The sequence below is a fragment of the Strigops habroptila genome, chromosome 8, assembly GCF_004027225.2.
Source record: "Strigops habroptila isolate Jane chromosome 8, bStrHab1.2.pri, whole genome shotgun sequence".
Classification (NCBI taxonomy): Eukaryota; Metazoa; Chordata; class Aves; order Psittaciformes; family Psittacidae; genus Strigops; species Strigops habroptila.
The window spans coordinates 10,559,882-10,586,998 of NC_044284.2; the positions used below are offsets into that span (position 1 = coordinate 10,559,882).

General features: G+C 43.7%; 1 protein-coding gene across 1 annotated transcript; it reads right to left on the minus strand.

The window, feature by feature from the left end:
* EHHADH (enoyl-CoA hydratase and 3-hydroxyacyl CoA dehydrogenase) lies at nucleotides 1-27,117 on the minus strand. The gene is made up of 7 exons (XM_030495340.1): nucleotides 26,979-27,117; nucleotides 18,940-19,043; nucleotides 18,420-18,592; nucleotides 16,948-17,059; nucleotides 16,550-16,654; nucleotides 10,081-10,422; nucleotides 1-2,520 (listed from the first exon to the last, which is right to left on the minus strand). The coding sequence occupies exons 1-7, from the start codon at nucleotides 27,050-27,052 to the stop codon at nucleotides 1,250-1,252; spliced, it is 2,181 nt and encodes a 726-aa protein (XP_030351200.1). The 5' UTR covers nucleotides 27,053-27,117; the 3' UTR covers nucleotides 1-1,249.

Consider the following 27,117-nt stretch of genomic DNA (forward strand, 5'->3'; position numbering starts at 1 on the left):
TAATGTCATTAGATAATCAAAGCAGTTTTATTAAAATAAAAAGCAAAAGTTAGACATCCAGTGTCGCCGAGAAGGGAATCCACACCAGCCTACTCCCCACACAACGTATCTGTGCAAGATACATTCACTAGACATGAGAAATGGGAGACTTTGTCCCGAAGTATCAAGCCTGGAGCAAGCCTGGCTCACTCTCCCTCTGCTCTGCTCTCTGCTTGAGATCTGCCACCTCCCTGCCTGCCTTGTAGCAACATTCCTGCCTGCACAGCTCTTGAGCCATGCACTTCTCTGTGTGTCCTCTGCCCTTGTGAAAACCCGGTAAATGTCAGGCCATGTTTCAGTTTGGTCAATTAGAGCATGCTGAGCCCCAAGACCTGGTAACTGTAGGTAGGCAAGATGGGGAGAGTGATCCAACACATATCCACACCTAAAGAGATGGCAGAAGATGTTTCTGCTTGGACAAAGCCAGGTGGGGATAATGAAGATGGAGGATGGAGTCTGGATGCAGGTGGCCAGTTGTGAGCCAAGACCGCAGGGCAGGTTAGTCAGGTCAATGCATTTGTGGCTTTTGTTTCATTTATTAGGATCTCCTCTGCAGCAGGGAGGAGGGACACTACCAGCTCTGCCCCTTCCTCTCTGCCCAAACATGTTCTCTCCAATTGATTTGACTTCGCCTCTGAAAGGTGCTGCACCCCTTGTGCCATCTCTCTCCCAGCAGCAGGAAGGCAGCAGGCTCCAGCTGGCTCTTTGGGAGACAGCCAGGGAATCCTGTGGAGGTGGGCTGCATGGGAAAGACCTGAACAAACTGGGAAGTAGATTTAAGGTAGGATCTGGTAGATCCAGCTGGTCTTGGATGAACTGTGATCACTTCTCTCTTGCCTCACACCATTATTTGCTTTGTGGGCTGTGGATGCTGCTCCCTCACTTCCACAAACACAGACTAGAAGAGATGTACAGCTGTGAAGGCCTGAAGGCAGCACAAAACGAGAGGGGCCTTTAAACAGCAACGTGCAAAGGTGGGTGAGGCTGGTGCTGAGAAGGAAGGGTGGGTGATAGCAGTGGTTACCTGCAGTGAGAGAGGAACTGAGAACAATCATTGGCCAAAACTATTCTCTGCAAAGGCCCAGGAAGGTCAGTGACATTGTTTACAAGCCTGTAGCATTTTGGCTTTGATTGGAAAAGACAGTGCAATTACAGCATCTGTTTCATGAGATCAGCCTCCATTGAATGTATATAGCAGGCACCCGTGAAATCACAGCTTGTTGCTCTGGCGGCTGACATAGGACATCCACTCTTTGAGGGGAGGGTTCCCCATAGCTACCAGCTTTTTCAGAAAGGCACTGGGCTGTAGCTCAGGAATATCAGGGTGGGCCTTGGAGTATTTCTGCAGCTTAGCCAGAACGCGAGGGAGCCCAACAGTGGAAGCATAGAACATGGGGCCACCCTTGTGCTTTGGCCACCCATAGCCGTTGATATAAACTACATCCAGGTGTTCTGGGTGTGATGCTATTCCCTCAGCCAGGATGTTAAACCCTTCATTGATGAGGGCAAACAAACACCGCTCCAGGATTTCCTCCTCATCTATAAAGCGGGTCTCAATGTGATGGGTGTCTCTGTACTGGGACAGAAAGTTGTGAAGCCATGGATCTGCCTTGGCTGTCCTGCCCCCAGGCTTCTCATACTGATACCAGCCTTTTCCAGTTTTCTGGCCAAACCTGCCATCCTCACACAGCAGATCAGGCAGTGGGCTGTAGCGACGGCCATGCCGCTGGCGGGCAGGAGTTCCTGGAGACAGTGAGGGCCCAGTGAGGCCCTGGTCCTTTCGAGACCTCCAGCCCACATCCAGCCCAGCAAGATCAGACATTCGGAAAGGTCCTATCTTAAACCCAAAATCTTCAAGAACCTGATCTACTGCTTCTGGTCTGCTTCCTTCCTCTAAAAGGAAAAGTGCCTGTTGTACATATGGAAACATCATTCGATTCCCAACAAACCCAAAACAATTCCCTACCACCACTCCGACTTTTTTCAGCGCTTTGGCTAGCTGCATAGCAGTGGCAATGGTGGTGGGGGATGTGTGACGGCCGTATATTATTTCTAACAGCCTCATCACATGAGCAGGGGAGAAGAAGTGTGTGCCAATGACCTGCTGTGGGCGGCTCGTGGCAGAAGCTATTTCATCGATGTCCAGGGCTGATGTGTTTGTACACAGAAAGGCCCCTGGCTTGCAGATTCTGGACAGCTTGCGGAATATTTCCTTCTTTAGTGCCATATTCTCAAACACAGCCTCAATGACTAGATCTACATCACGCAGCGCATCATAGTTCAGAGTGAACTGGAGACGTGCAGGGTTATGGAAATCCAGGGTTTTGGCACCCTGCTCCATTTTCATAGCTTCACGTTCCAAAAGGAGCATCACAGCTTTTCTTCCTGTGTTCAGATACTCCAGGTCCTGCTCCAGGGCTACCACAGGGATGTTTGCCTTAACCAGACAAGTCACAATGCCTCGGCCCATTGTTCCCAGCCCTAGGGATAAAATTGAGACAGAATCAGAGACTGTGAATAGAAAATGTTAAAATGTTACAATTAATCACTTGACAGTGGCGTTTCCTTTGTATTTCCAGGATAAAATGTGGAAGCCTATGCAAAATGAGTGGTACACAGATAGATAAAAAAGAATTGAAGACTGGGAAACAGGAAGGTGAATTCTCTTTTCTAGTCAGCCTAAGTGTTTGAAAAACCATAGCATAAAGGTAAACTAATGTCTTCTCAAGCTTACAAAATACCAGTGGGATTCACTCCCGCTTGTGCAGAACATGGGATTTATGTCTTCTCCTTGCAAGGTTTTATACCTACAGAAACCAGCATCACTTCAGAATAAGAACCTAGGGATCAAAGACAGGAGACCTGAGTTTCAGCTTCAACCCTGTTACCATCTTCTAGCAGGCAGTTTCACAACCCTGAGGTTACCCGTGCCTCTGGGTTCCTCTGAGATGGTCCTTTATAGGCACTCACAGAGTATCAGTGTAAGCAAATACACCCCATACAGAGCATTTGATATCAGCAAAATTCAAGACAATTGGTTTCTCCCTCCTCCTTCCAAGCTTCCTCTTTGTCTCTCTCCTCTTCTCCCTCTGCACTTCATTGAGTGATTTTTGAAGCAAAGAGAATTCATCTGCTATGTCTGTAAAGACTCTGAGACAGTGATCTGCACTAAACTGTCTCTAGTGTCTTTTATGTCTTTCCTTGCCGGGTCAAATGGGATGGAAGTAACAGAGTGTTCTTAATCCAGATTTCAACATCTACCTCCTTTTTAATCTCTCTGGAGCATCAGCAGCCTTTTGCTTGCTGTTTGCACTGTATTATCAGGCATCTCTAACTACTGGGCCCCCCCAGGGCCCACTGGCACTGGGAGGACAAGTCCTCCAACACAGGCCATTCCTAACTTTGAAGATTCTCAAAGACACAGTCTGCTTTGTCCAACCACACAGTTAAAGCACTTGCTCTGAATTCCTGTAACTGAGCATCCATTCAAGCTGTATTTTTTCTTCTCCAAGAGCCACAAATGCACTGCTACCAGCTCATACCCCAGGAATACCAGTGTGAAGTTTAGTGGCTTGATCCCTTCCCTCCGTCTAAGCCCTTCCACCAGCTCTGCCCTCTGTTACATTAAATGAAGGTGCACGCTTACACTTCCTTGTGATACATGACCCACACTATTTATCCTGCTCTTCCATGATGGAGGCTTTTTGGACTAAGTTAATACAAACTAGTAAGAGAAGGCCAGCACAATTTTACCAGCTTTAAAAGTGCGAAGCATTTGAATGGGAGGATTATGAATATCCTAAATATAGAAACCAAAGTACAGGTTTGTTATAATTCTGCAAAAGTGATTATTTTTTTAATCTCAGGTTTACAAATGGAAGTCAGCTAAACAAATAAACAGAAACAAGGGGATTAAAAAATTTGTCTAAAGCAGCTTTGTAAAGATGAGCTGAAATAATGTCATCATTTAAACAAGTTCCAACAACCAAGTTCAAACAAGGTGGGTTTTCCTGCGAGCCACATACCCTTGGTTTAGTTCTGTCTATCCTCAGCTTGTGTACACACATTAAAACATTCCCTGCTTAGCCACAATAAGATAGGTTTTATAGACATCAATATCTGGCAGCCTACTTATAAACTATTACACTGCCAAGCAAATGCTGAAGTTCCTTGCTAGGAAATTCGATTTGTTACTTCATAATCAATTACTACTAAAAACTGATTTGGAAATAAAACTAGAGTAACATGAATCAGTCCTTAGTATTTCAGTGTCCATGGTTTGCTGACTGAAAAAACCCAAACCTAAGTAGCTCCTCCTGCTGTGCTCAGTACTTAGAGCCTTGGATGTAGCCAGGAGACAGCTTTTTCCCTGTCTTTGGTGAGCTACGTGAGCTGCTTTCTTCTCGGACAATGCAGGAAGGTAACTCACCACCTCGTGTACACCCACCAAGTCCAGCCCCCTCTTTAAGGCTCTCTTTAGATAGCAAGCTAAAGTGTTTGCAGTTTGACATGGCTCCCTCTTGAAGTCTCTTCTTATCCAGGGTGGAGACCTGGGGTTTCTCTCTAGATTTTCCAAGCTCTACTAAACAAATAATGCACACATCCTGGGCCTTATTAACTCCTGTTCCTCTCCGCTTCAGTTTCATGGCTGAAATCTCAGCAGTTCTCTCACAATATGAACACGCTGCTTCTTCCTAAATCTAAACCTCTTCCATGAGCAGAGGTTCTCCAGCCTAAGTTCTGCAGTGGTGTTAACTGATTCCCCTGTCTGCTTTCATCCAGATGTAGTATGAGTACTCCCACCTAGGTTTTAGCCATCCCATGATAGACAGGCATATATGCTTGTAGTACTTCATTTTCTAGGCCACAGGAATAGGCTTATAGATAAGATATGAGCTTGCCAAGCTTGTTTCTGACCTAGAAAAGCTGTCTCTCAACTTACAACATAACTCTTCAGTGGCCTGTATGAAATGACGTTTAATGAAGCTGGCAGAGAGAGTCATGAAAGCTCCAAGGGTTTTGTTACATTAGAGCTTGCACAGCATGACTCCCCTGGAAATATTTTCTAAAACTGGGCTATAAAACTAAGGAGTGATTTGGATATGTAGCAGGGAAAGAACCATTTCTGAGGACTCCCCTTTTCAATTTTATAAAGTCGAGTGATCTTGGGGAAGAATACATTAGAGCAGAAAAAAAAGGTAGGGAATCTTTGGGACTTAGATGTGTAGAAGGCTACAGAAGAAAGAGAAAGGGAAATGTCTCGTGCTCAGCTCAGCTCACACAGGAACTACTGCAGAATTGGTACTGTATGTTCCATTTTCTTCCTCAGTAGTGCTCTCACTTCCCCCAAGCCACGATAAAACCACCCCTATATTATTATCTTTCACATAGGGAACAGTTTTCAGAGCTGTGCCCTCTTCCATGCCCAAGGCACATCTTTCAAAGGAAGACTGAAATCCGCTTCAGGAGAAAACAGTGTCTAGCCATCTTGGGTTTGGTCTTTTGTTGTGAAATGTAGCTTTGACATATAAATAAAACCACACTTGAACCCATGTAATTTCAGGCCAAATCTGGATATGACAAATCCATTTGCTAGACAAGCTGAGTGAATAATGACTGTTAATTATTGATCTGTCGCATGAGGTACTCAGAATAAAAAAATCATGCAAAATTAATCGAAGGACTGGAAAGACGATTTTCAAGCCAAAAGATCTGCAAATATGTACAAAGCAACTCGTGTACAGTCACACACACGAGAGAAAAACAGATCAGTGGAAAATATTCTGAACTATAATGAATATTTGGACTTTCTAATGCCAGGCAATGGAAATACTTTATAGATTGGTAAAAATATGCAAAGACTGTTCCAGTTTTCCTGTTAAAAACAACAATGAGCAGTTGGCAGTGGTGGACTGCTGCAGGCTGCTGCTGCAAACTGCTTCTTTCTCTGTTTCAGGGTATTAATTTCAAGCAGAAATAATGTGATACTCATGGCAGGCAGGGAGCTATGGGACAGCAGAAGGGACAGAGAAGAACTCTCCTTCTGCATGACAAGGAACCAGAGAAGGTGGAAAGAGATGAGAGCCAAGAGTTCAGAACAAGCAGCAGCAAGTGAAATAATAGGTGATATTGCATGTGGCTGAAGACAGTCAGGGACAGCTAGGCCAAGAGGAGGAGGGAAACCATGTAGCTGAGTGTTACCCACTTATCAATCTTTCAGCAAGCAAACTGCAGACAAAGGCAGCTGCTGGGAAGCAAGCATTGTGCAGGGATGGTTGCCAGTTCATCAGCAATGCTATGTATCAAGTATGCCCACAGAAATGATAGATCATCCTTGATGTTGAATCTACATTAAGACATGGTCAGCAAGCAATGTGCCAGCTCCCTTCAATAAGTTCTTGCTAATATTAGAAAGAGAGAGGAGCCACAAAGCAAGGCTCCCCTGGCATTCACGGCACTGATTCCATAAGCTAAAGATCCTCTCTGCATATGGAAAAGGTACTGAAGGAGAAGGAAGTCAGTGCGATTTTCTCAGTTGCTTCCCATCGAGCAGTGAAAAAGGACGGAAGCAGCAGCATAATGCAACACGGTTTTAGTGTGTGAAACAGCACAGCACTGTCTATTGGAAAATGGGGTTTGTGTGATTTCTGACCAGCCAAAAGGCATGCAACATCTTTTCCTGACTGCCCTTCTCTCTTCAGTGAAAATAGAGGGGCCCTGGATCACCTAGGTACGCTCAGTACGTACACAGATGAGCAGCATTATTTTAAAAGGTATCAGTCTCTCAAAAACCATCCCTAAGATTTTGATTTCTGGTGCTGCAAGAATGTATTTAAGATCCAGACTGTAAAATCATGAGATAGATACTGTACAGCATGGTACTGGCTGGAGAATGACTTTTGTTAACACCCCGAAAGACAAAACACAATTGTTTTGGTATGTTCTACACCTGTCACTAACAGACTTGCAATTTCAATGATACTGAAAAGCAAAATAGGAGGAAAACCTTCCAGAGGAAGGAGAAAAAGCACAGTGGGGTGGCAGAAAGAGGCGACAGAAAGCGGTGACACTTGATATGGTGTGGGATTCAGAGTTAAAAGGAGGTGATCAATAACCTCCAAAATAGATGTCACTTATCGAATGAAGTATAACATGAACATAGCACAAACAGTATAGCATAAACAAAGCCAGCTATAACTGTGAGCAGTGATTCAGAAAAGGCATTAGGAGTCTTGGTAAAGGTCAAGACCCTGACTGCACTGATAAACTCTAATGACCCTGACCAGCTACACCTGGAGCCTTCACCCAGGTGAAGCACAGTCCATGGGCCTCAGAGACCCATTTAAGCTCAGACCCAGGCCTTACTTCCTTTCCTAAACTATGCTGGAACAGCTCTAGTATCTTACTGGGGATGTGGAGGCTATGGATGCTGTTGAGCCAGACCTCAGCCTGCACACCGGCTTCTCAGCTTTGCCTTGGACCTGTATCATCATGTGAGCTTTGTTTGATCATCTATACTTCTACTAGATACTGGCCATGATCTCTGGGTCTGCTCTGCTTGTCTTGCTCAGGTACTGTAAATAATTGATACAGCAGTGGGTTGTGCTGCCATCCAGAGGGAGAAATGGGTTGAGAAGAACTTTGTGAAGTTCAGCAACGGGAAGTGCAAAGCCCTTGACCTTGGAAAGAAGTAGTTTTCCTATGCGCCAGTATATGGTGTGGGCTCATGGCTGAAAAACAGCCCTGCAGAAAAGGATCTGGGGATCCTGGGGGACACCAAGTTGATGATAAGTAGCAATATGTCCTTGTGGCAAAGAAGGCCAATGGTATACTGGGCTGTTTTAGGAGGAACCTTGCTGGCAGGTTGAGAGATGATCCTTGTCCTCTACTTAGCACTGGTGAGACTGTACTTGGAGTACTGTCTAGCTCTGGGCTCCCAGTACAAGAGTGATAGGGAGCTATTGGAGTGAGTTCAGTAAAAGGCCACTAAGATGATTAAGGGACTGAAGCGTGCCTCATGATGAAAGCCTGAAGAGTTGTGACATCAGCCTAGACAAGGCTTGGGGGATCTCACCAATGGATATAAATACCTCAGGGGAAGGTGTAAAGAAGATGGAGTCAGACTCTTTTCAGTGGCCCCCAGTGACCAGAGGCAGTGGGCATGAACTGAAACATGTGAGGTTCTATCTGAGCATAAGAAAACCTTTCTTCTGTTTTTCTTGTGGGGGTGACTGAGCACTGGCACACTTTGCCTAGAGAGGTTGCAGAGTCTTCATCCTTGGAGATATTCAAAAGCTGTCTAGACATGGTCCTGGGCAACTGGCTCTAGGTGGCCCTCTTTGAGATGGGAGGTTGCACAACATGACATTCAGCTTCAAAGGTTCTGTGGTTCTGTCCCCCTGGGAGGTGTTATTGCCACTGGCTCCCCATCCCTGGTGTGCAGCTGCTTCCTGCCAGTAGATAATTAACAGGATGTGTTGAACATAGCTAATATGAAAGTTGGCTGTTACCTTTAGCATACTAAGTAGAAGCAAGGAAGAAGCATCTTGGTAGCTGGTCTTAGCATAATTACTCCTGGAATACTATTCCCACTTTGGCTATGTGTGTTTTATGTAGTGCTGAAAAATTAGGGCAAGTTCAGAGTCCTGCAAATGCTCACAGTGTGACAGATCGTGCTCTGCAGCTAAAGCATCAAAGAACTTAGTTTACTTACTCTGCAAAAAGTATGTGTTAACTTGAGCATTATCTGTAACCAGCTACAAACCCACTGAAACTTGGGGGTAGAGGCTGGCACAAGTTCAGACCAGAATGCAGAAACCTGCCTGCACTTCTCCATAGAATTCCCTCTAGCTCAGTTACAGCACCAAAACAAGCAGATCGGATCTAAACAGCCCTTCTGGCTAACCTGTCACTCTGGCTCTGCAAATGTATTTTTCTGACATGGTTTATCAGGATGTAGCAAAGAATGCTCATTCTGGTCACCTCAGCATTCCTACAAAACTCCAGCACAAGCCCTTCTTGCCAAAGCACATGTGGCAGGACTGACCTGTCTGGGACTGCATGTGCCTGAAGCACTATGCTCTTCAAGCCATATGATAAACTTGGCAATAACTCATGCCTCTTTACCTAAATGCTATAAGAGCCACGGATCCTCCTCACAAGAATGGTGGACCAATGTTTAAAAACCATTCTCATTAAAAATGTGGTATGGCAGCTAATGAAGAGATGGGAACTTTTAAAAAGAAGAAAAAAAAAAAAGGTTTCTATGGTTTGAAATGAGCTGTCAAAGCTCGTATTAGAGCTCATGTTGAAGGGCACAAGAGGCCTGAGAAGTAGCCAGGAAAGAGCAGTGTTGATCTGGTGAGCTTTCTCTAAACCAGAATGGATGTTTTCCAAATGCTCCATTACTTGTCTAACGATTTTTTGAGTGCTACTATCAACAGGCAGAGCTAAAAGATACTTTTTTTTAATCTCAGCAGTGCATCAAAGGTTTTATTTAAATTGCTCTTATAAAAAATTAATGAAGGCATTATCTTGCTGGGCTACAAAATGGCAGGAGTGGATCCCAGTGAGAGGAAATCTTCTTAAAATACAGCTGTCAAAACATTTTTGTGTTAATACATCCCTGAGAGAGACTGTGCACATGCACTTGCAGTACAGACCTAGACCAGGAGGAGGAGACTTTCGTGCAAACCTGCTTATAACATGGAACAAAGCCAGGACTCGACATAGCAGTATTTTAAAGGGATCGGACTGCTTATGGTCCACAGATGAAGCTGAAAGAAGGAACTGGCATCAGATAACAACCTAGTGGGATGTGACTTGCCATCTGAATTTCTGAGCTTATCAATGCAGTGACAACTTTCCACCTTGCATGTCATCTATGGAGTATCTTTGCCTGTGATGGATACCAGTGATTTTGGCAAGTGACTGCTAGGGAATCCCACTTCAGCCTTCTGCCATGAGTAAAGCCCAGTTATATTCATCCCACTTCCCTTCAGCTCTTCAGTTAGCTGCTGCTCAGCTTTCCCATTCCCTTACCTATCACAGCTGCTTTGTGGATGGGCTGAGGGGAAGCACTTTTCCATGAAGCTCCGCTGGGTGTTGTCCACTTCTGTGTCGATCTCTCAGCGAAGAAAGCATACTGCAGTGCTTGTGCCTGGCCTGAAGTCAGCAGGACACCAAACAGCTCTCGCTCCTTCCGGATTGCATCTGCAAAGGGCAGTTCTGTGGCAGCTCTGACCGCCTGGAAGCACAGCTCTGGAGCCAGACGTCCGTGGGCCTGTTTCTTCACCTTCATAAAAGCTTCACGGAAAAATGCTTCCATGTTGGGCAGTTTTGGAACTGGCTTCAGGCTGAGCCTGCGGGGTCCCAGTGGCTGGCCTGGGGGGAGAAAAATTGAGTTATGGACCAAAGCATCCACATCTGAAAGACTATGGATGTTCATGTGTTTCTACATAGACTGAGAATGCAGTTTGCTTCTTCCTCATCAGCTCACTGCATTAGGGCTTGCATGGCACAATGATCTGGGTCTAGAACTAAAGTGTCTGTCATTTCTGTTTAGCCTTCTGTTTGCTCTGACAATTGCAGTTTTTCAAGTCCTGTCTTAGATTTAAATTTCAAAGAAGTAATAATTCTCTCCCTCCTTTTCTCAGCTACACAAAGTGCCTTGACTTCTCCAGTTCTCTTATTCCACAGTCCCAGCTGCCACATTCATATTGCTCTTTCTATAAGCTTCAGAACGAAAGTTTTCCTGCAGTGTTGTTTAATACTCAGTGCCAAATTGACTTTGCTAGCCAGATGCATTCCAGACAGTGTCCTGACCCAGGCATTTATAAGAGACTGCGAAATAGACACTGACTTCAGTTCTTCCCTGACAGCAGGAGTCTTTCTGTTCACTTTGGGACTAACCAAGAGGACAGCTCACGCAGCATGAGTTGGGGAGCAAATGAATAACAAGGGAGAGTTCATGCCTCTGTGTCAGCAAGGGGTGAATCAAGCAGCCGCACAGATATGAGAGTCTCATTACAGACAGAGGTTGCTATGGTGATACCTAGGAAGGATTTTAATTGAGAGAAGTTAGTTACATTTCAGAGGCCAAAGTCCTCTCCATCTTCTTCAGAAGTACCAGCCTTGGTGCCTGCTAGGACATCTCTGATCTCTCTATACTCAGGCTGTTCCTATGCTCTTAATGGCAGCTTGCCTCAGTAAAGACCATGGAGGAACAAGAGCAGAAATTAAGGATGTATCCCCTTAATATTCCAACATTTTCATAAACACAATTTTGTCATCATAGCCACATCCAGACTGTGAACCAACTGTGTAGCAATGTTATTGCACCGACTGCTGCAGTGCTGCTCCCAGAGGTACCCAGGACTGTCATCAAAGCAGGGTGGTGGATGGGCCCCCTCTAATAAGAACCTCATGCTGAGAAGCTCTCTGCTATGCAGTCTCATTGCCCTAGCTTCTTAGAGGAGCTCTGCAACAGGAGAAACTTCCTTCAAAGGTGGCATAGTGCATCCAGCTCCCCTTTTTCTTTCTATTGTCTGAATTAGGAAACTACCAGTGCATCAGCAAAAGATTTGGGAGCAGGAAATCATACAGAAGATGCTGAAGAACTGGAATAATGGCAGCACTGCAATCATGGTTACCCAAAGAACATGTCCTGACTCTAGGTCTTCCTCTAAAACTGAGTAATGTTTGAGAGAAACAGAAATATGAGTTTCCTGGACGAGCTGAGATACTGATTTCCTGACATAATAGTCTTCAGAGCTCAGGCTTTTTAATTATGCCTTTTAGAGAACATAAAAAAATATGAACGCTCACTGTGTAAGTAGCTTCCCCTTGTAATCAGAGTTCATAAAAATGCTTTCACATTGACAGTGAATATAATTTGTACCTGCCAGTGTTGCAGGATTTAGTCAGGATAATGTTCCTTCATTTTGGAATTCTTTGTTTCTTCCCCGAATCTGTGTTTTTAACCCAGAAATGCTCTTTATCCACAGTCCTTTATTTAGGACTTAAATAGTGGGTTTCATTTCATCATAAGAGGAAACCTTGGGTTTGTCCTAGAAGGCACATCTCATGGCTAGAAGGCCACTTAAGACTGGACAGATCAGGGGTCTTCATAAGACATCTCTGCTGTGGAAAGGACTGGTAAAAAAAGGAATACTACTGGGAACCTTTAAGCTTTGTCTTCAGATAGTAAGTAGTACTTGTAAGCACAAATAGTGATGGGGGATATGAGACAATTCCTCAGAGTAAAAAAGAAAAGTAACTCTCCTCAGGGTCCTGTAATAAAACCCTTATTTAGCTATTTACAAGCCAAATAAGGTTTTGCCAAGTATTTCTGCAGCATCTCCATGCAATATCTATGCTTCTGCAATGCTAATAAGAATCAAGGACATTTATAAACAGGAAAAAAATTATCTGTATCCAAACCTGGGAAGAAGAGATCAGTGGGGGACATGCGCAGCTTGATCGTTGAAATCAAAGCAGCAGGAACATGAACAGTATCAGACATCTGTGCTGCAGGGAAAATCATCATCCATGCACAGGAGCTAGCACAGATACCTGCTTTGTTTCACTAGGGTTTGTCCAGGTGGCACAAAGGACAGATCTAGTCTATAACATTTCTATCAGCAAAAGCAACATGTAAGCATGCAGTATCAAATATTGTGCTACTTAAAGCAATAGAAAAAAACAATCCCAGAGTTGTAAACCCACGGGATATTCTAGGACTCCCCATGCAAGAGACAGGGTTAGCCTAACGGTGGTCTTGGTGCAGTGAACTGCTTGTTAATTTGAGAAACAACGCTGAGACCGGACGCCTGCTCCTCAGGCTTGTAGTGGTCTCGGGTCTGCCAGAGAACAGTTGAGTCTGTCAGACCTTTTACAAGCTCTGGTTGTGTCAAAAGGGCACTCCGCTAGACCTTCGGCCTAAGGAAGGTGGCAGCCAGAATCATGAGCCCTGGAGAGAGATTAAAATGTCTTGGACTATACATCTTCTCTTACAACAGTACCTGAAAGCCTTTCTCCATCAGTATCCATTTAAAGCATGCAGTTACCTAACAGCACTATCTGTTACTCTTTTGGGTTCTATGAGTATCACAAGAAATAAGTTTCTTCCACACTTACTCCTAGGTGGCTTACAGTCAGAAACTCAATCATCTTTCTATGCACACTTTAATACCCATGAGGCCTGAGCTAGCCTAAATTGAACTGATTTTCCTTGGCTCTTTGGTGCAAGCCATTGGTACTTTTGTGCTCTGAGAAAGATGATAAAGCTCAATCAGCAGATGTGGTCAGAGGCAAGGAATGATTATATATGAAGGGAGAGCTTCAAAGAGTGCTGTGCAGCAGATCATCAGCCATTTTCTCCTCCAACTGATGAAGACTACAGCAAGAAAGAGGTGTGGGCAGTGTAAGCTGCAAGCTATTGCCTACTACAAGCAATTACAGCAATTTCTCAATTTTGTGATGCCATCAGGTGGATAAATTCTGTAATGCAGCTTTGAGTTAGAGCAGTGATTATCAAGCACATCCAACGAAAGAACATTCTCCTTGTCTTCAAGGATTTAGCTCCTGTCTATTCCTTCTAAAAAATGCCTTCAGAAGTGGAAAAAGTGAAGATATTTTGTTTGCCTAAAGAGGCCAATTGGTCTGAAGAAGGCCAGGAATATGTGCTTGCTTCCTATTTGCAATATATAATTACTGTTTTTTGATGCAGAATTTCAATTAGAGTCAACAATTGTCTTTGTGTATTCCTACAGCCACTTATTCAGGACTGTTTCCGAATTCCTTTTGATGGTGTTCTTCATTAGGATCCATCTGTAAAAATGCATGGATGAAGATGCTTTCCCAGCATACCTACTATAAAGGTAGCCCTGTCAACTGCATATCAAACTAGTAATCAAGGACCTTTGCTTTAGTACGGCCAGTCAACGGAGATGGTTCACTTGCCATGAGATACTGCAGCTCCAGTGCTGAGAGAGATTTAGAACAGAAGAATTTCTGAATTGACTTTTTGAGACTTCTCTTGCAGTACAGCCTTCCCAGGAATAGAAATTCCTTTGGTGACAAAACTAGTTATTTAGCCAAACTGCTTTGTAACAAGCCAGAAGTTGTTAGCCTCATGTTTAAAAAAGAAAATAAAAGATACTCAGAAACGAAATGCTGCATGCCCTACAAAGAGAGTGGACTTCTGTGATGGCTTTTTTTTTGTGCAACTCTGTGGTTATATTAAGATTGTCTGAAAAATGTTCAATCAAACCAGACCAAATGTGAACAAAACCCAGACCAGCTATGCAAGACTGTAGTCTCTTCTGCAGCACTAACTGCTTGATGTAGAGAAAGAAAAGTGCTGGCTTGCCTTTGTATGGCAGGCAAAGGCCAAAGCCAGGAATGACTCAAAAGGAACATATGGACTCTAGGTATACCATTCTTTCAAATCATCAGGTAACCTGAGGCTAAATTGTGAATCAAAATGTTTCATGGCCTTCTGCAAGGTCTAATGAGAAATTTTCCAGGCAGGAAAGAAATACAGACTAGCTGACTTGCCAGTATTTTCACTATTAAAGCACATACTGCCAATTCCAATAAAGCTTTTGGAAGGAGTCTGAAAGCATTTTTCAAGTCTTGCTGGAGCTGGTATATAGTGTGATGTGAAACACCTTCAAGTGACATTACTCGTTTTTAACTGGAGTAACTCAAACCAGCAATAAACAGATAGAAAATGTACCAGTAATAATGAGTAAGAGAGAGACAGGTCACCTGCTGAACATCCAGATAAGATCCTTGACTGCTTGTGCAATTCTCAGGAACTTTTCTTGGCAGTGACAATTCCCAATGAAGATGAAGCTACAGAAGAGAAATTTGCCACTAGTGGTAGTGGGCATAAGTACCAGAAAGAAAGTTACACTGAGTGATGATTCAACCCTGAGGTTCTCCTTTAAGGTCAAGCTGACTTTTGTAATTGTCAGCCACTGCACAATGTCTGTCACAGAATAAATAAGCACACAAATATCTAAATTTCACATATCATTTGTTGAAATCCAGAGTTCTTGCTAGTTTGTCAGCTTTAGCAATGCATCCACTACTCATTTTATGATATACTGCTGCTGCCACCAGCACTGGTACAGATCTTAAGTAGGGCATCATTGAGAAGCCCAGAGGGTACATCCAAAGGAACACTGTTTTGTTGGGTTCATCTGCCTAGAAGAGTAGTAATATTTCACTGCTCTCCCAACAGATGGAGAAATGATTCTCATTCAAAATCAGTGAACCAAAGTATCTTTGTTTCTCTTAGAAGCCATAGTGAAGCACATCACTCATCTCTTTATGAAGAATTATATGTAAATAGTCTGATTATATATAAGGAAAGAAAAAGAGGACTGCTTACGTCATCAAAACCTAAAAATGAAGCCCCAAAATACCACAGGATGAATACAGTGAGAAGGAAGAGCATCTCTTACAAAAAAACCTAGCCAAAGAACACCCTTTTGCACCTATCTGGTAAATCTGAAATTGTAGGTAAGCATACAACTTCCTCCGAGAACACAACGTGCCTCTGAGAATAGACTTCATTGAACTATCTTAAAAATATGGTACACTGTCATCTAGGACGAAGCTTAGGCTTTGTAGCCCAGGAGAAGTGCTCCTGCAGAGAAGAAAGGGGCTTGTTTACAGTGCAAAGAACTGCAGCACCCAGCTTAGAAAAACACTGCCTATAAAAGCCATGTGATCAAGGCAGAAAGGCTTGGAGGTTTTTTGCTTCCTTGCAAGCACGTCATTGCGGCAGAGCTCCAGATGAAATCCTGATGGAAGTCAGTGGTCTGTTTCCAAAGGTGCAAGGAAGGGTAGTAGTCAAAAAAAATACCCTGTCTCCTCTCAAAGTCATGCTCCTCATGTTGCACAAGGAATGTTCCTCTTCCTGTGTTAACTCCAGTGAATTTGATTTTGTAATTTCTAAGGGTGGGGAGATATCTCTCTCCACATCCCTCCCATCTCCACAGGCCATTTTCTTACATAGCAGCTAAAGCATTAGGGACAGAATGCCTTCTGGACTCATGGCTGATTAAGTTAGGCTGAAGATGTGCCAGCCCCTTCACTAGAGGGAGAAAGTTATTTCTGATCAGCCATTATTGATGGTGCAACCAGAATACATGCAGTACCAGCTGTGATCCAAAACTATATATGGAAAGAGCTCTTACTCCCCCAAATCAGTGGAGTGCAGCAGCCCAGAGTTTGGATATATAATTAAGAAGCAGGAGGACTTGATATACATCTATTCTCTGTATCCTCACTTGAATTCCTGCAGCTCTCCAGCACCTAATTTTTCCACTTCAGACAAAAGAAAACAAATTCTGCAATTAATTCTATCTTATATGGATGCCAAAACTCAGTGAATGGAGCATACAGATTGGAACAAACTGGTGGGCTTTGTTCTGAGTCTCTCCAGCCCTGAAACATCACCGATTATTTCTTGGCGTGGCTACAATTGTTTCCTCACCAATCACTTTGTTTGCCAAGCGAATTGCTGCCTCAACTGTGTTTTCTTCCACAATTTCATGAACCAAGCCCAGTTTCAGTGCTTCAGTTGCTGGAATATGTCTTCCTGTGATAAAAAGAGAAATAGGTGACTACAGTGGGGTGTGATGGGTAATTAATACGTAGCTGGCTTCAAATATTAGACATGTTTGTTATCAGGTACATAAAATTCATTACTAACTACATGCCTCAGAAGCATGTACATTCATCCTTTAGAGCCCATCGTTAGTGGAAGCAAGCTGAACTTCAACTTAAGCAGCTACACAGGTAGAAGAAATTCATGTTTCTTAGACCAAGCTGGTGGTATGACTCAATGCCATATTCTTATATACAGAGCCAGGCTGAGGCACAGTAATTTACCTGTAGTGATTATATCCAGAGCAGCTGGTACTCCAATCAGTCTAGGAAGTCGCTGAGTGCCTTCAGCACCTGGAAGTAACCCAATGGTGACCTCTGGTAAACCCAACTGTGCCTAAAATGAAGTCAAATTCAACAACAAATGTGATTAGAAAGAGGGATCATTTCAAACTGAGCAGAATAGAGGAAAGACAAGCAGCCCTGATTCACACATCGCTCCTTTAAGAAGCCTCAAAACTTCTACATAGAAATTTCATCCTTGCTTTTTGCCACACAAGACATTTAAGACAAAAGCCCACTCAACCATTCCAACAGCTTGTGTACAAATGCACGGGAAAAACATCAACTTTCAGTGGATCTATGTGCACTAGTACCTCACTGAAGGAGAGCTGTGGGGCCAATAGCACCCCCAGATTGACATGTGTAAACTAATGCTTTCAAGTTCTTACGAAATGCTGGGGGGCACTCCGACTTAACTGTACCTCCCTACTTTAAGTCTTGGAAGTTTAGTAAAGGAAAACTGGTACTGAACCCTTCCCTAATCTTCCTTCAAATGGCTCTTGGTGCACTTGACAGTAGGGTTATGGCAGAGAAGCCAGGGGCAACAGTAAGGGGGAGTCTTCTCTCAAAAATCTATCGAGATTTTATTGCCTTATTTTAAAAAAAATTAGTTTGCACATTTACCATTGAGTTGCTAAGAGATGTGGAGTCACTTTAAGACCACTACTTATGGTACCCACCTCAGATGGCATATAAGGTGATGCAGAATACCTCTTTATGCTGCTACAACTACCTACACTGTCATGGAGAAAGAGTGATTCACACTGCAAAAAGTGATAGGGTGGCCCTATCAGTGAAGGAGACCATGCACTGTTAGAAGGTAGCTCAGCATTCCTGAATCTTGAAGGAGGGGGTTTAAGAAAACAAAAATAAATGGATCGCTCCTCAAAAGATTCTTAAAGCTGCCTTTTGGCCAGAGTACTCCTTGAGGGCCCAGAGCTCAGGGGGAATCAAACTGTAAATGCTGTGTGCTAGCTGTTTCAACTACCTATCGAAACTAGGCCACCAGCAGAAAGAAATGCAAAATTCACAGGGCTGGGTTAAAAGAAATAAGTAAGAGAAAGTCACACTGCATGAGCCAGTAAGATACAGCCATCTAGATCAAAATATAGATAATAACTGCTGAGACCTAGGGCAACTTAGCGCTCGGTTACTGGAGTTTCTATGCTGCCATTTTATCATGCTAGTTACAGATCAATTTTATATTTAGAAATGACTTGAAGTTAGTTATTTAGTAAAGCATGTCAAGGGTGATGGTGTAGGTGAAAAATGTCTGACCGTGCAGGCTTGTATCCTGTAGCTATAAAGTTCCACTTCTGCAGGCAGATGATCCCAGGAAAGGTATGCTGTCCCACCCTGTCCACAGCCATACATGCATGGCTCCTGATGCCTTCACCTTTCACAGTGTGTGTTACCTTCACATGTGCAATCCGATAGTGACAACCAAGTGTTATCTCCAGGCCTCCTCCCAAGGCAACGCCTTCAATGGCAGCCACCACAGGCTTCTCACTCCTTTCTATGAGAGAGACGATGGGGCCCAAGGGGATACCACGTCTCTTCGCAGAAGAAAATCCTCGAATGTCAGCTCCTAAGTTAGAATAAAGACATTAAAAGGAATTAGTGGGCAAGGCAGTGACTGGAACAATCCTTCCCTCTGTGCAATTGAACATAGTTGCTCACAGATGACCAAGTCCTTGCAGAAGATGCTGTTGGCAGGAGAGTGATTAACCAGGAATCAGCCCCTTTTGGGACCACCTTCAAGAAACTCTGTCTCCTTGAGCCAGCTTATGTGTCCCATGTCAATTATGGCACAGCAGAATAGAAAAAGCCCACTGTCCTGTGGCCATTTCCAGCCAAATCAGGACTTTCATCAGCAGTGTTATGAGGCAGAGAATCTTCATACATGGCTGGCTGTATTTGATAGAAAATGTTTACCTGCACTGAATTTCCCATTTTCACCACAAACCATAATAGCTTTCACTGAAGGATCTGCAACTGCTCTCTTCAGTCCATCTTCTAATGCCTGGAGAACTGTCAAACTGAAAGAAATTAGAGATTCAGTGAGTAACAGTCAACTACCTTACCCTTCCAAGAGGTCTGTTATAAGCACCAACTGTCCCAGTGAAAATGAGCTGTATGTCCAAGCAGGTCTCTCCCTAGCCTGTCTTCTGCCACAGCCTCTCTGTGTGAATCTTTTTGTTAGTTCCCCTCTTACTTTATAGCCAAGTGCCAAAATCCAACATGTTTATGATTGCTGACCTGTCATTTACCTCCTGGAGGGTCATCTTCTGACTGTGACATTGCTGTTTCAAAAGTAAGCAGCACAGGGAAATGTTATTTTGAAAATGTCTTTATGAATTAAACATGCAGATTTTCAGGAAAACAGTTTAGCATAATTTAAAATTAATTAATGCTAAACCACTGACAATCTAAGAATTTTTTAAAAGGGAAAGAGCTCCAGGGATAAAAAGCTATCTTTCAAACACCTGACACAGTTGGTGCTGTGCTGATGATTATAATGCTTTCACCTTGTGGATCTGTTTATAGGTCCAGACTTCAAATTGTGTAGGATCCTGACAAAGTGAATTTGGGCCTAAAACACTACATAAAATGTCGTCTTTTGTCTCATTGAACATATTTCCACAGACACAAGCAGAGAATGTGACCAGCAAAGAATTAACAAAGAGCTTCAAAATGGAACAGTAAAAGCATACACGGTATTTCTACAAATCAGGTATTTAGAAATTGACTTTATGCTCATCACATTTGAAGCTTAGAAACTAATTTATATGTACATGTGTGGGGATGGGTGGACATGATGAGTACTGCCTGTTTTAGAAGACAGTGACAATAAAGAAGATGATAGGTAAAAACAGAAGCATGAATACCTTACACTTTATCAGTAGAAATATAAACACAAATTCTGTGTATATGCAATTTAGATGCTAAAATATAGTCATATACACACACTTGTAAGTACATGAGTGTATATATACTTTGTAAGACTTCTCTTTGTGCGCATGTGAATAAATACTACATACGTAGATATGCTTCTGATTCAGAAAATCTGAGCCCCAAGGAGCTGGAGGCTGGGGGAATACTCAAAGAAGTATCATTGATGCTTGCCCAGTCCTTTATAAATACAGCTTCTGTTCCTGCACCTTCTGCAAACCATAAGCCCAGCTTCATATATAAGCTTGGTGGCTGATGCAGAACTCTGTTGATGCCCAGTGGAAGGAGGAATGTTACTTAAATGAACAGATAGAAAGACCTGACACATACTTCGTTTGTGCATGTTTTTCAATATATTTGAGGGCATTTCATCTAAAAAGGAAGCTTGTCATGAAGTAGATGAAAAATATATCACTGTACTTATGTGTAATGCTTCTAGGTGTGTCCAGGGTGGGTTATCACATATTTGTACATGTGCAAAACTTGCAGCATTTAAGTGGAAATCCTTAGACTGAAAAGGAAAACCTGGGAAGCCTGAGAAGTTTCCTGTAAGCCAGCTGTGTGAGATCCTGCCAGACAAATCTGCATATTCCTCCTTCAAATGAAGAGAAGCTGTTAGCAAAGTCTATTAATCAGGGCTGTTGGCTGAGGGGGGCTGTCTAGGGGGGTCTCCAGCATCAGCTGCTGCCTGGTTAAGGCCAGAAGGATCAGTGGGAGCCCTGAGACCTGACAGCCAGAGACTGAGAGAAGTGTTATTATTGGAGGGAGAAGAGCCAGTTACGTATCAACTGCCTCATCCAGACATCAAAGACAACTCTGAAGTCTGACATTAGTAATGGTTCCGAAAGCTGAAACTTAAAATGAGAATCATTTGGCCATGACAAAGAAAAACTGTTAGATGACTTGGTAAAGGTCCTTCCACTGCATATAGTCTGTGTAACAGAATATGGAAGCCTTTCCAATTCCAATAAGTGGTTTTATATTCTGTGGGAGAAAAAAACCCCAACATATTAAAATTTTGGCTTTTATCTCCCTTTAGAATATCAAGTGCAGTGGCTGCTGCTAGTTGAGGAGGACCCACAGGCTGCACCCAGTGCTTGCTGCTCTTAGAGGTCTGTTTTCGCATCAGTGCGGAGCCGGGCCACAGAAATACCAAATTCACCTAGAGGCTGGAAGCTTAAAGGGAAAACCATTGTGAAATGTCATTACATTTTGCAAAACATGGTGCAAAGAAGGGGGGGGGGGGGGAGGGGGGGGGGGCGGAAATCTGGTCCAGGATTCCAAACAGATATGAAGTTACTGATTTGAAAATATTGTGTAGAAAAATGGCATAATTCTCTCAGGAACAGACAAGAAGCAACCAAAGCATTTCTGTGTCTTTTGCAGGCACATGATCAGTGGATGTAAAATGCTCATGTGAAAGGTTTGTCTGCATTAAAAGGAAAGGTTCAGGATTTTATGTAGGAAATCAGTTACAAGCCCTTAGCACTTAAACAACACACTCCTACCAGGAGAAAAACCAGTCATCAAGGCTGCCACAAAATAACAGTTCAATACCTACATGACCTGTATTAACCCAACAAAACTATTTTTGCCAGAGCATAACTTGGCCCTGTACTTGCAGAAATATTTCTTTGCCTTCCCTACAACTTTTTCCCAGTTTTTTGTGTGGGACAAAACAGGAAGACACATCAGACTTTTTGCAGTTTCTTGTCTGCCTCAGGGTGTGTTACAGTCCAACACACAGGCTGCATTGCTTTATAACTCACATATAACTGGTATTAAAAGATGTAATTTTTGATGAAAGCATCATAGTAAAATGTATGACAGTAAAACTATAAAAATACTCAGGAGTATCACAACTTCAAACAGCTAGAGTATTAAAGAAACAAAGTCACCATAATTTGCATATTTCATTACTGTGACAATGTCATGCATTTAACAGTAACAATGCCAAAATTCACACCATGCATTCCAAGCAATGCTTAATCCCATGCTATGTAGTCAACTCCCCCATGTATACCATTTTGACTGCAAGAAAAGTGATTCTGACAAGATGATTCAGTGTCAGAGGTATCAGAAACACTCCACAGGTGCTGTCAAAGAACATCTGCACGCCAGGGTAAGAAAATATTCTTGTAGGTGACCACACCATGTTTTTATTTGGCATAAAACTCATTGCAGTGATGATGTGCGAGATTTGTAACAAGGTTTTATCATTTACCTGAGATAAAATATCACTTCAGATTTTAGACAGGGCTTGAGAATGTTTGAAATTAACTTCTTTCATTAAACGAAAAAAACATATTTTTAAGGGAATTCTGAAAATTTACTTAGTCACCCTTAAAGAAGTGAAACAAATCCAACACTGGAAAATGCTGTTTATGGAAAACATGCAGGTGTGGTCCTTTCCCCTTGCACTTCCCCCAACATCCACAATCACTGCATTGGGAATGTTGCTATATATGCCTATGCACATTCTTTTCAGCATCCCTTATACACCTGCTGTCCGTGAATTTGCCTAATCCTTTGCTGATTCTGCTCATCCATCTGCCTCCACAGGCTCCTGTGGCAGCAAGCTCTGTATTATCTGTTTTAAAACAATCTCCTGCTAGTTTAATCAAATGCCCTATGTCCCCTAGTACAACTGTTGCAGGATTTGGTTGCCTTTATTTACTTTCTTTATGATTTTGTCAACCTTGACCTAATTCTTCACAGCCTTTTCCTCTCCAAACTGATGACTCTCAGTTTTTTCAGTCCACTTTCTTCATGCAGTGCACCATCCTTTGGATTATTGGTTGTCCCTTTTTGGATAGTCCCTATACCCATCTGCAAGTGCTAAATCCAGAACTACACACAACAATTAAGATGGTTTATATTTCAGAAAAGGGACATCCTCCGCTTTGTTCCCAACGCACATCTTGATGGTAGCCAGTATTCTGTGGGCTTTTCAGGCTACCCCAGCACACTGAGCTGATCACAGAACTATCAAAGGTAAGGCTCCCTTCCTTGAGCTGTAACTGCCAGTTTTGAGCTCAGCATTCTGTAAGCTTGTCCTGGGTTGTATTTTTTTATTCAAAGAATTTTTGCTATTGTTTTTTAGCATCTATTGATCCAGCCTTCATATTTTTCTAGTCTTATTTTCCAGTGTACATGTCTCCTGTCATGTTCTGCGGGCTTTCTTGTTCTCCTCATTTGAGTAAGCTTTCCACTTCCTAAAAAAAAATCAAACTTTACCTTATTTGTCTCAGCTTTCTCATCAAGCCATGCAGGGCTTTGATTGATCACTTACTTTGGACCACTTACTGGCTGAACAGTTTGCCTGGGCTTCTAATAATCTTTAACACACACCCCAAAATCCAAACCCAAAAATCATTCCAGCCTCCACCCTTGTTGCAGGCTTCTTGTCTGTTGGATAGCTTCTTGCACCATTTCTGTTTGAACTAACTGCTGGGTATTCAATTGTCTTCTTGAAACTGAGTACTCCTGTGCTGGTTTTACCTGGTCTGTTCTCTCTTCCCTCAGCGTCAGATCCAGCTGTGTGTTGCTGCCACACAGCAGCTAATACAGCTTGAATGGAGTCATGCACATAAATTAAGGACAAACCCAGAACGGCATCTTTTCTGTGGGGTTTTAGAATAGCTGTTTTAGGAAGCAGATGCTTACTGAATCCAGAATTTTCTCTCTGCATCTCATCCTGATGAGGTGCTGATCCAGTCCAACACAGGTAATCACACATCATTGCGACCTATCTGAAGTTGCAGTTTCTCTTATCTCCTTTACGTGTTCTGATCATTATGCTGATCTGGGGTCAGAAGGACAATCCTGGCAGCCAAGGAAAGCCTTTTCCAGTTGTGACTGTTACACTTTAGATAAACTCACACATACATGCCTTATCCCATGTCCTATCTTTTCAGCCCTGGAGCTTTTCTACACTTGTCAGCTCAAACGCTGAAATCCTCTTCCACATCCTTCTTCATTTTCAGTGAAGCAGCCTGCCTCTGCTAATAAGGTGTGGCTGGTCCTTCCTTCTACAAGTCTTGTATGTCTTTTCCCCAAAACTTCCTGGTTCTTTGCATATCTAAATCTCTTCTCTCTATTCCATGGTCTCATAAAAGCAGATCTCTGAATACTAAACTTCTCCAAACTAGGAAAAAACCTCCAAACAAATTAAGTTTGGCATATGCCACCTCTGCTGGTGGAGAGAAAGATTAGCTTGAAGGGAAGTCAGTGTGGGAGCCAAATTTGCTGCCAGATTCACAAGCCAGCATACGTTCCTCAGGAACGCACTGCCCTGGAGGTATCTGCACAGCAGCGGATAGTGTCAGACAGGAGAAAGCTAATTCCTACCCACCAGTAACTTGTAAAGTGCTAATGGCCAGTGTGATGGCCTGAGAGCTGGAAAAACAGCACCTAGTGTCACAGAGAGTGGGGAGAGGTAGGTGAGGCTTGAGTACAGCAGCAAAAACTCACCAGTCTTTTAAAAAGCATCTGTGCCTGCTGTGAAATTAAATTGTCAGGATTGCAGGACATGGCTCCTGTCTGTAGCTTTCACTGCCGGCTATCACCTACCTAGTCAGACATTTCCAACAGCAATCACAAACCTGCTCCCCTACGGTTCAGTACATAAAGTATGCAGCAGCAGGAGGAATGCACAAGGATCAGAATGCTCTACCTTTCCTAGCTATATCCAGACCTCAGCTAAAAACTACCCAATGGCCAGTATGATATAATTATGGATCCCTCCTAAAACAGGTATTACCCTGACATGCAATCAAAGACCACAGGTGTGTATCGTGTTATAGTTTCATGGCAGCTTACCTGTTTTAAATACATGCTGTGGAGGTTCCCATCCTTCCCCATGTACTCCTACTCTGTCCCTCATGCCAGTAGTACTCCTCATGCAATTGCACAAGAAGCTGATGAAGATAGCTCGGCTGGCTGAAAACCAGCCTAAACCAACTGGCTGGTGTTCAGTCACATTTGCTCGCCGCCAGTCCCAGGAGCACCAATGCTAGCAGAGCAGAAGCTGTGAGGACACATGGCCAGGAGCATAGCAGTCCCATCTTAGGTTGTGCTAAGGTGCTACGGAGCTCATCACGAGGGAATGAGCCTACTGGGTGCAGTAAGTACGTGGGTCTCTCTGGGGCCTTCGTGCTGTGGGGCTCTTGGCAGAGTGTGGGCATCACAATACATTTGGGGAGGGAGTGAAGATACAGCACTCAATGGAAACTGCCATTTTAATGGTTCTAAAGTCGGCCAGGGTCTTCCTTCTGTCTCCTGGGGCTGGGGGACAGGACCAGGACCACACCATCTGTTACCCTTGGTCTGTCAGAACTGCACCCTGCTGTGAGGGCACTGAGGAGTGAAGAGTAAAGGGTATTAGAGGCAGGGGTCTGTCCTGAAGAGGCTGATGTGCAGGTGCGTGCAGTTGCTGTTTGAAGGCAGAAGGCAACTTTGTGTTCCCTGAAGGATTTCTCAAAAGAGGCAGAGTTAAGGTTCCTTAAGCACATATTAGGTTACTCTTAACAATTGGACTTGATGATATTAAAGGTCTTTTCCAACCTAAGTGATTCTATGATTCTTTATCTCTGCATTTTGTTTTTTTCCTGGTAAGGATGGAAAGTTTATTGTGGGCAAATCCTGGAAGTTTTCTTAGGGTGGTCTTGGGCACAGGAGGTCCAAGGAATTTCTTGCACCCTACAGTTCTGGGAGTCCTACATGTCCAGTTCATCCAATCCCATCAAGTCACTCCAAGTTTGTTTTCTCATCATAATTATCTTATTCCACTTTCAAACGTGTTGCAACAAGAGGGTGAGCATTGCCAGTTATAGCAGAGCAATGTAGCTTTCTACAGAAGAGCAGGCTGCATTTCCTGTTCATGCTGTTGCCTCTTTCGGCTTCTCTTTAACAAACTTTCTGCTTACAAGTTGAGCATAACTGCAGTGAATTTTTTTTGGCTTGTGAATACACACTGAATAGACACTATGGTCACTGTTGCAGAACAGCTCTTCAACTACAGCTGCTTAAAAAGGATCTATGTGCCACTCAGAACTAAAGGAACTAAAATACATGTTACAAGGAATTATGTTAAGCAAAAGATCACGTATCTCCTTTTCAAAGCACATGAAAAACTAAAATTTCAGAGGCTTCTACAGATTGGTGTTTGTCTTTTCACCGGCTCATGTTTGAAATCGCTTAAGATCTTTCTTGACCAAGATCAGTATTTAGAGGTTAAATCCTTAATCATTTTTAAAAGGCCAATGAACTGCCTTTGGTTTGGATAACCTCTAACCATGATTTAATCCTGGTGGTGCCAGCTCTTGTTGAACCATGTCTGCTACCTATGAAGCCCTTTGTCCTAACCTCTGTGCTCACTTGGGTAGCACAGGGACTTGCCAAGTAGGTACATGGAGCATGTGGGGCAGGTGACAACACTAGCAAATGGGTGAGGAAAAGCTGGTTTTCATCTACGAGCTCTGAAGGAACGTCAGGGTGAAACAGCCGAACTGCTAACGCTGCTGTGTGCAATTATTAGCTGGAAGCATCATCTTGATGCTTAAAGATGGGAAAGCGACGAGAAATACGCGAAGCTTTTGAACAGCTTCCAGGGGAGATGACAGAAAGCACAGATTGGTGAGCCTGACACTCTCCTTCAAAAAAACCCCAAAACTCTAGATATTATAACAAAGAGCAGAAGTCATGGAAAAGTTCAGCATGGTTTTTGCCAAGGGAGATCTAAGCTCTCTGAAGCAGGTACCCGAGTGGTGTTTGAAGTCCCTCGGCAGAGGCTCTCAGGGGTGCCTGCCCCGGCACCGGGAGGAGCCTCACACTGGCCGGGAGAGGCGGGGAATGAGGGGAAAAGGAAGGCAATCAGAGAACCCCCCACCCCGCTCACCACGGGAGGGCCAGCCCCAGCACCGACCCTGCTGCTGCCCCATGCCCGTGGCCCCTGCCCAGGCGAGGAGCGGCGGAGCCGGGCGGGAGCGGCCGCCGCAGGAAATGGCGGGCGCCGGCGTTACCTCAGCGCGTTGACGGGCGGGTTGCTGAGCCGGATGACTGCCACGGCAGCGGAGCCCCTCGAGTACTGCGCCATGACGACCGCTCGCCCCTGTCCCCGCCGCCCGGGCACACCACACGGGCCGGCCCCCGCGGGGCCCC

Bases quoted from the DNA above. Each gene is read 5' to 3' on its own strand.
- EHHADH (XM_030495340.1), bottom strand. From the start codon at position 27,052: ATGGCGCAGTACTCGAGGGGCTCCGCTGCCGTGGCAGTCATCCGGCTC. The intron at 19,044-26,978 runs GTAACGCCGGCG...AATTTCTTTCAG, and splicing joins CCGCCCGTCAACGCGCTGAG to TTTGACAGTTCTCCAGGCAT. The intron at 17,060-18,419 runs GTAACACACACT...ACTTCATTTTAG, and splicing joins ATCGGATTGCACATGTGAAG to GCACAGTTGGGTTTACCAGA.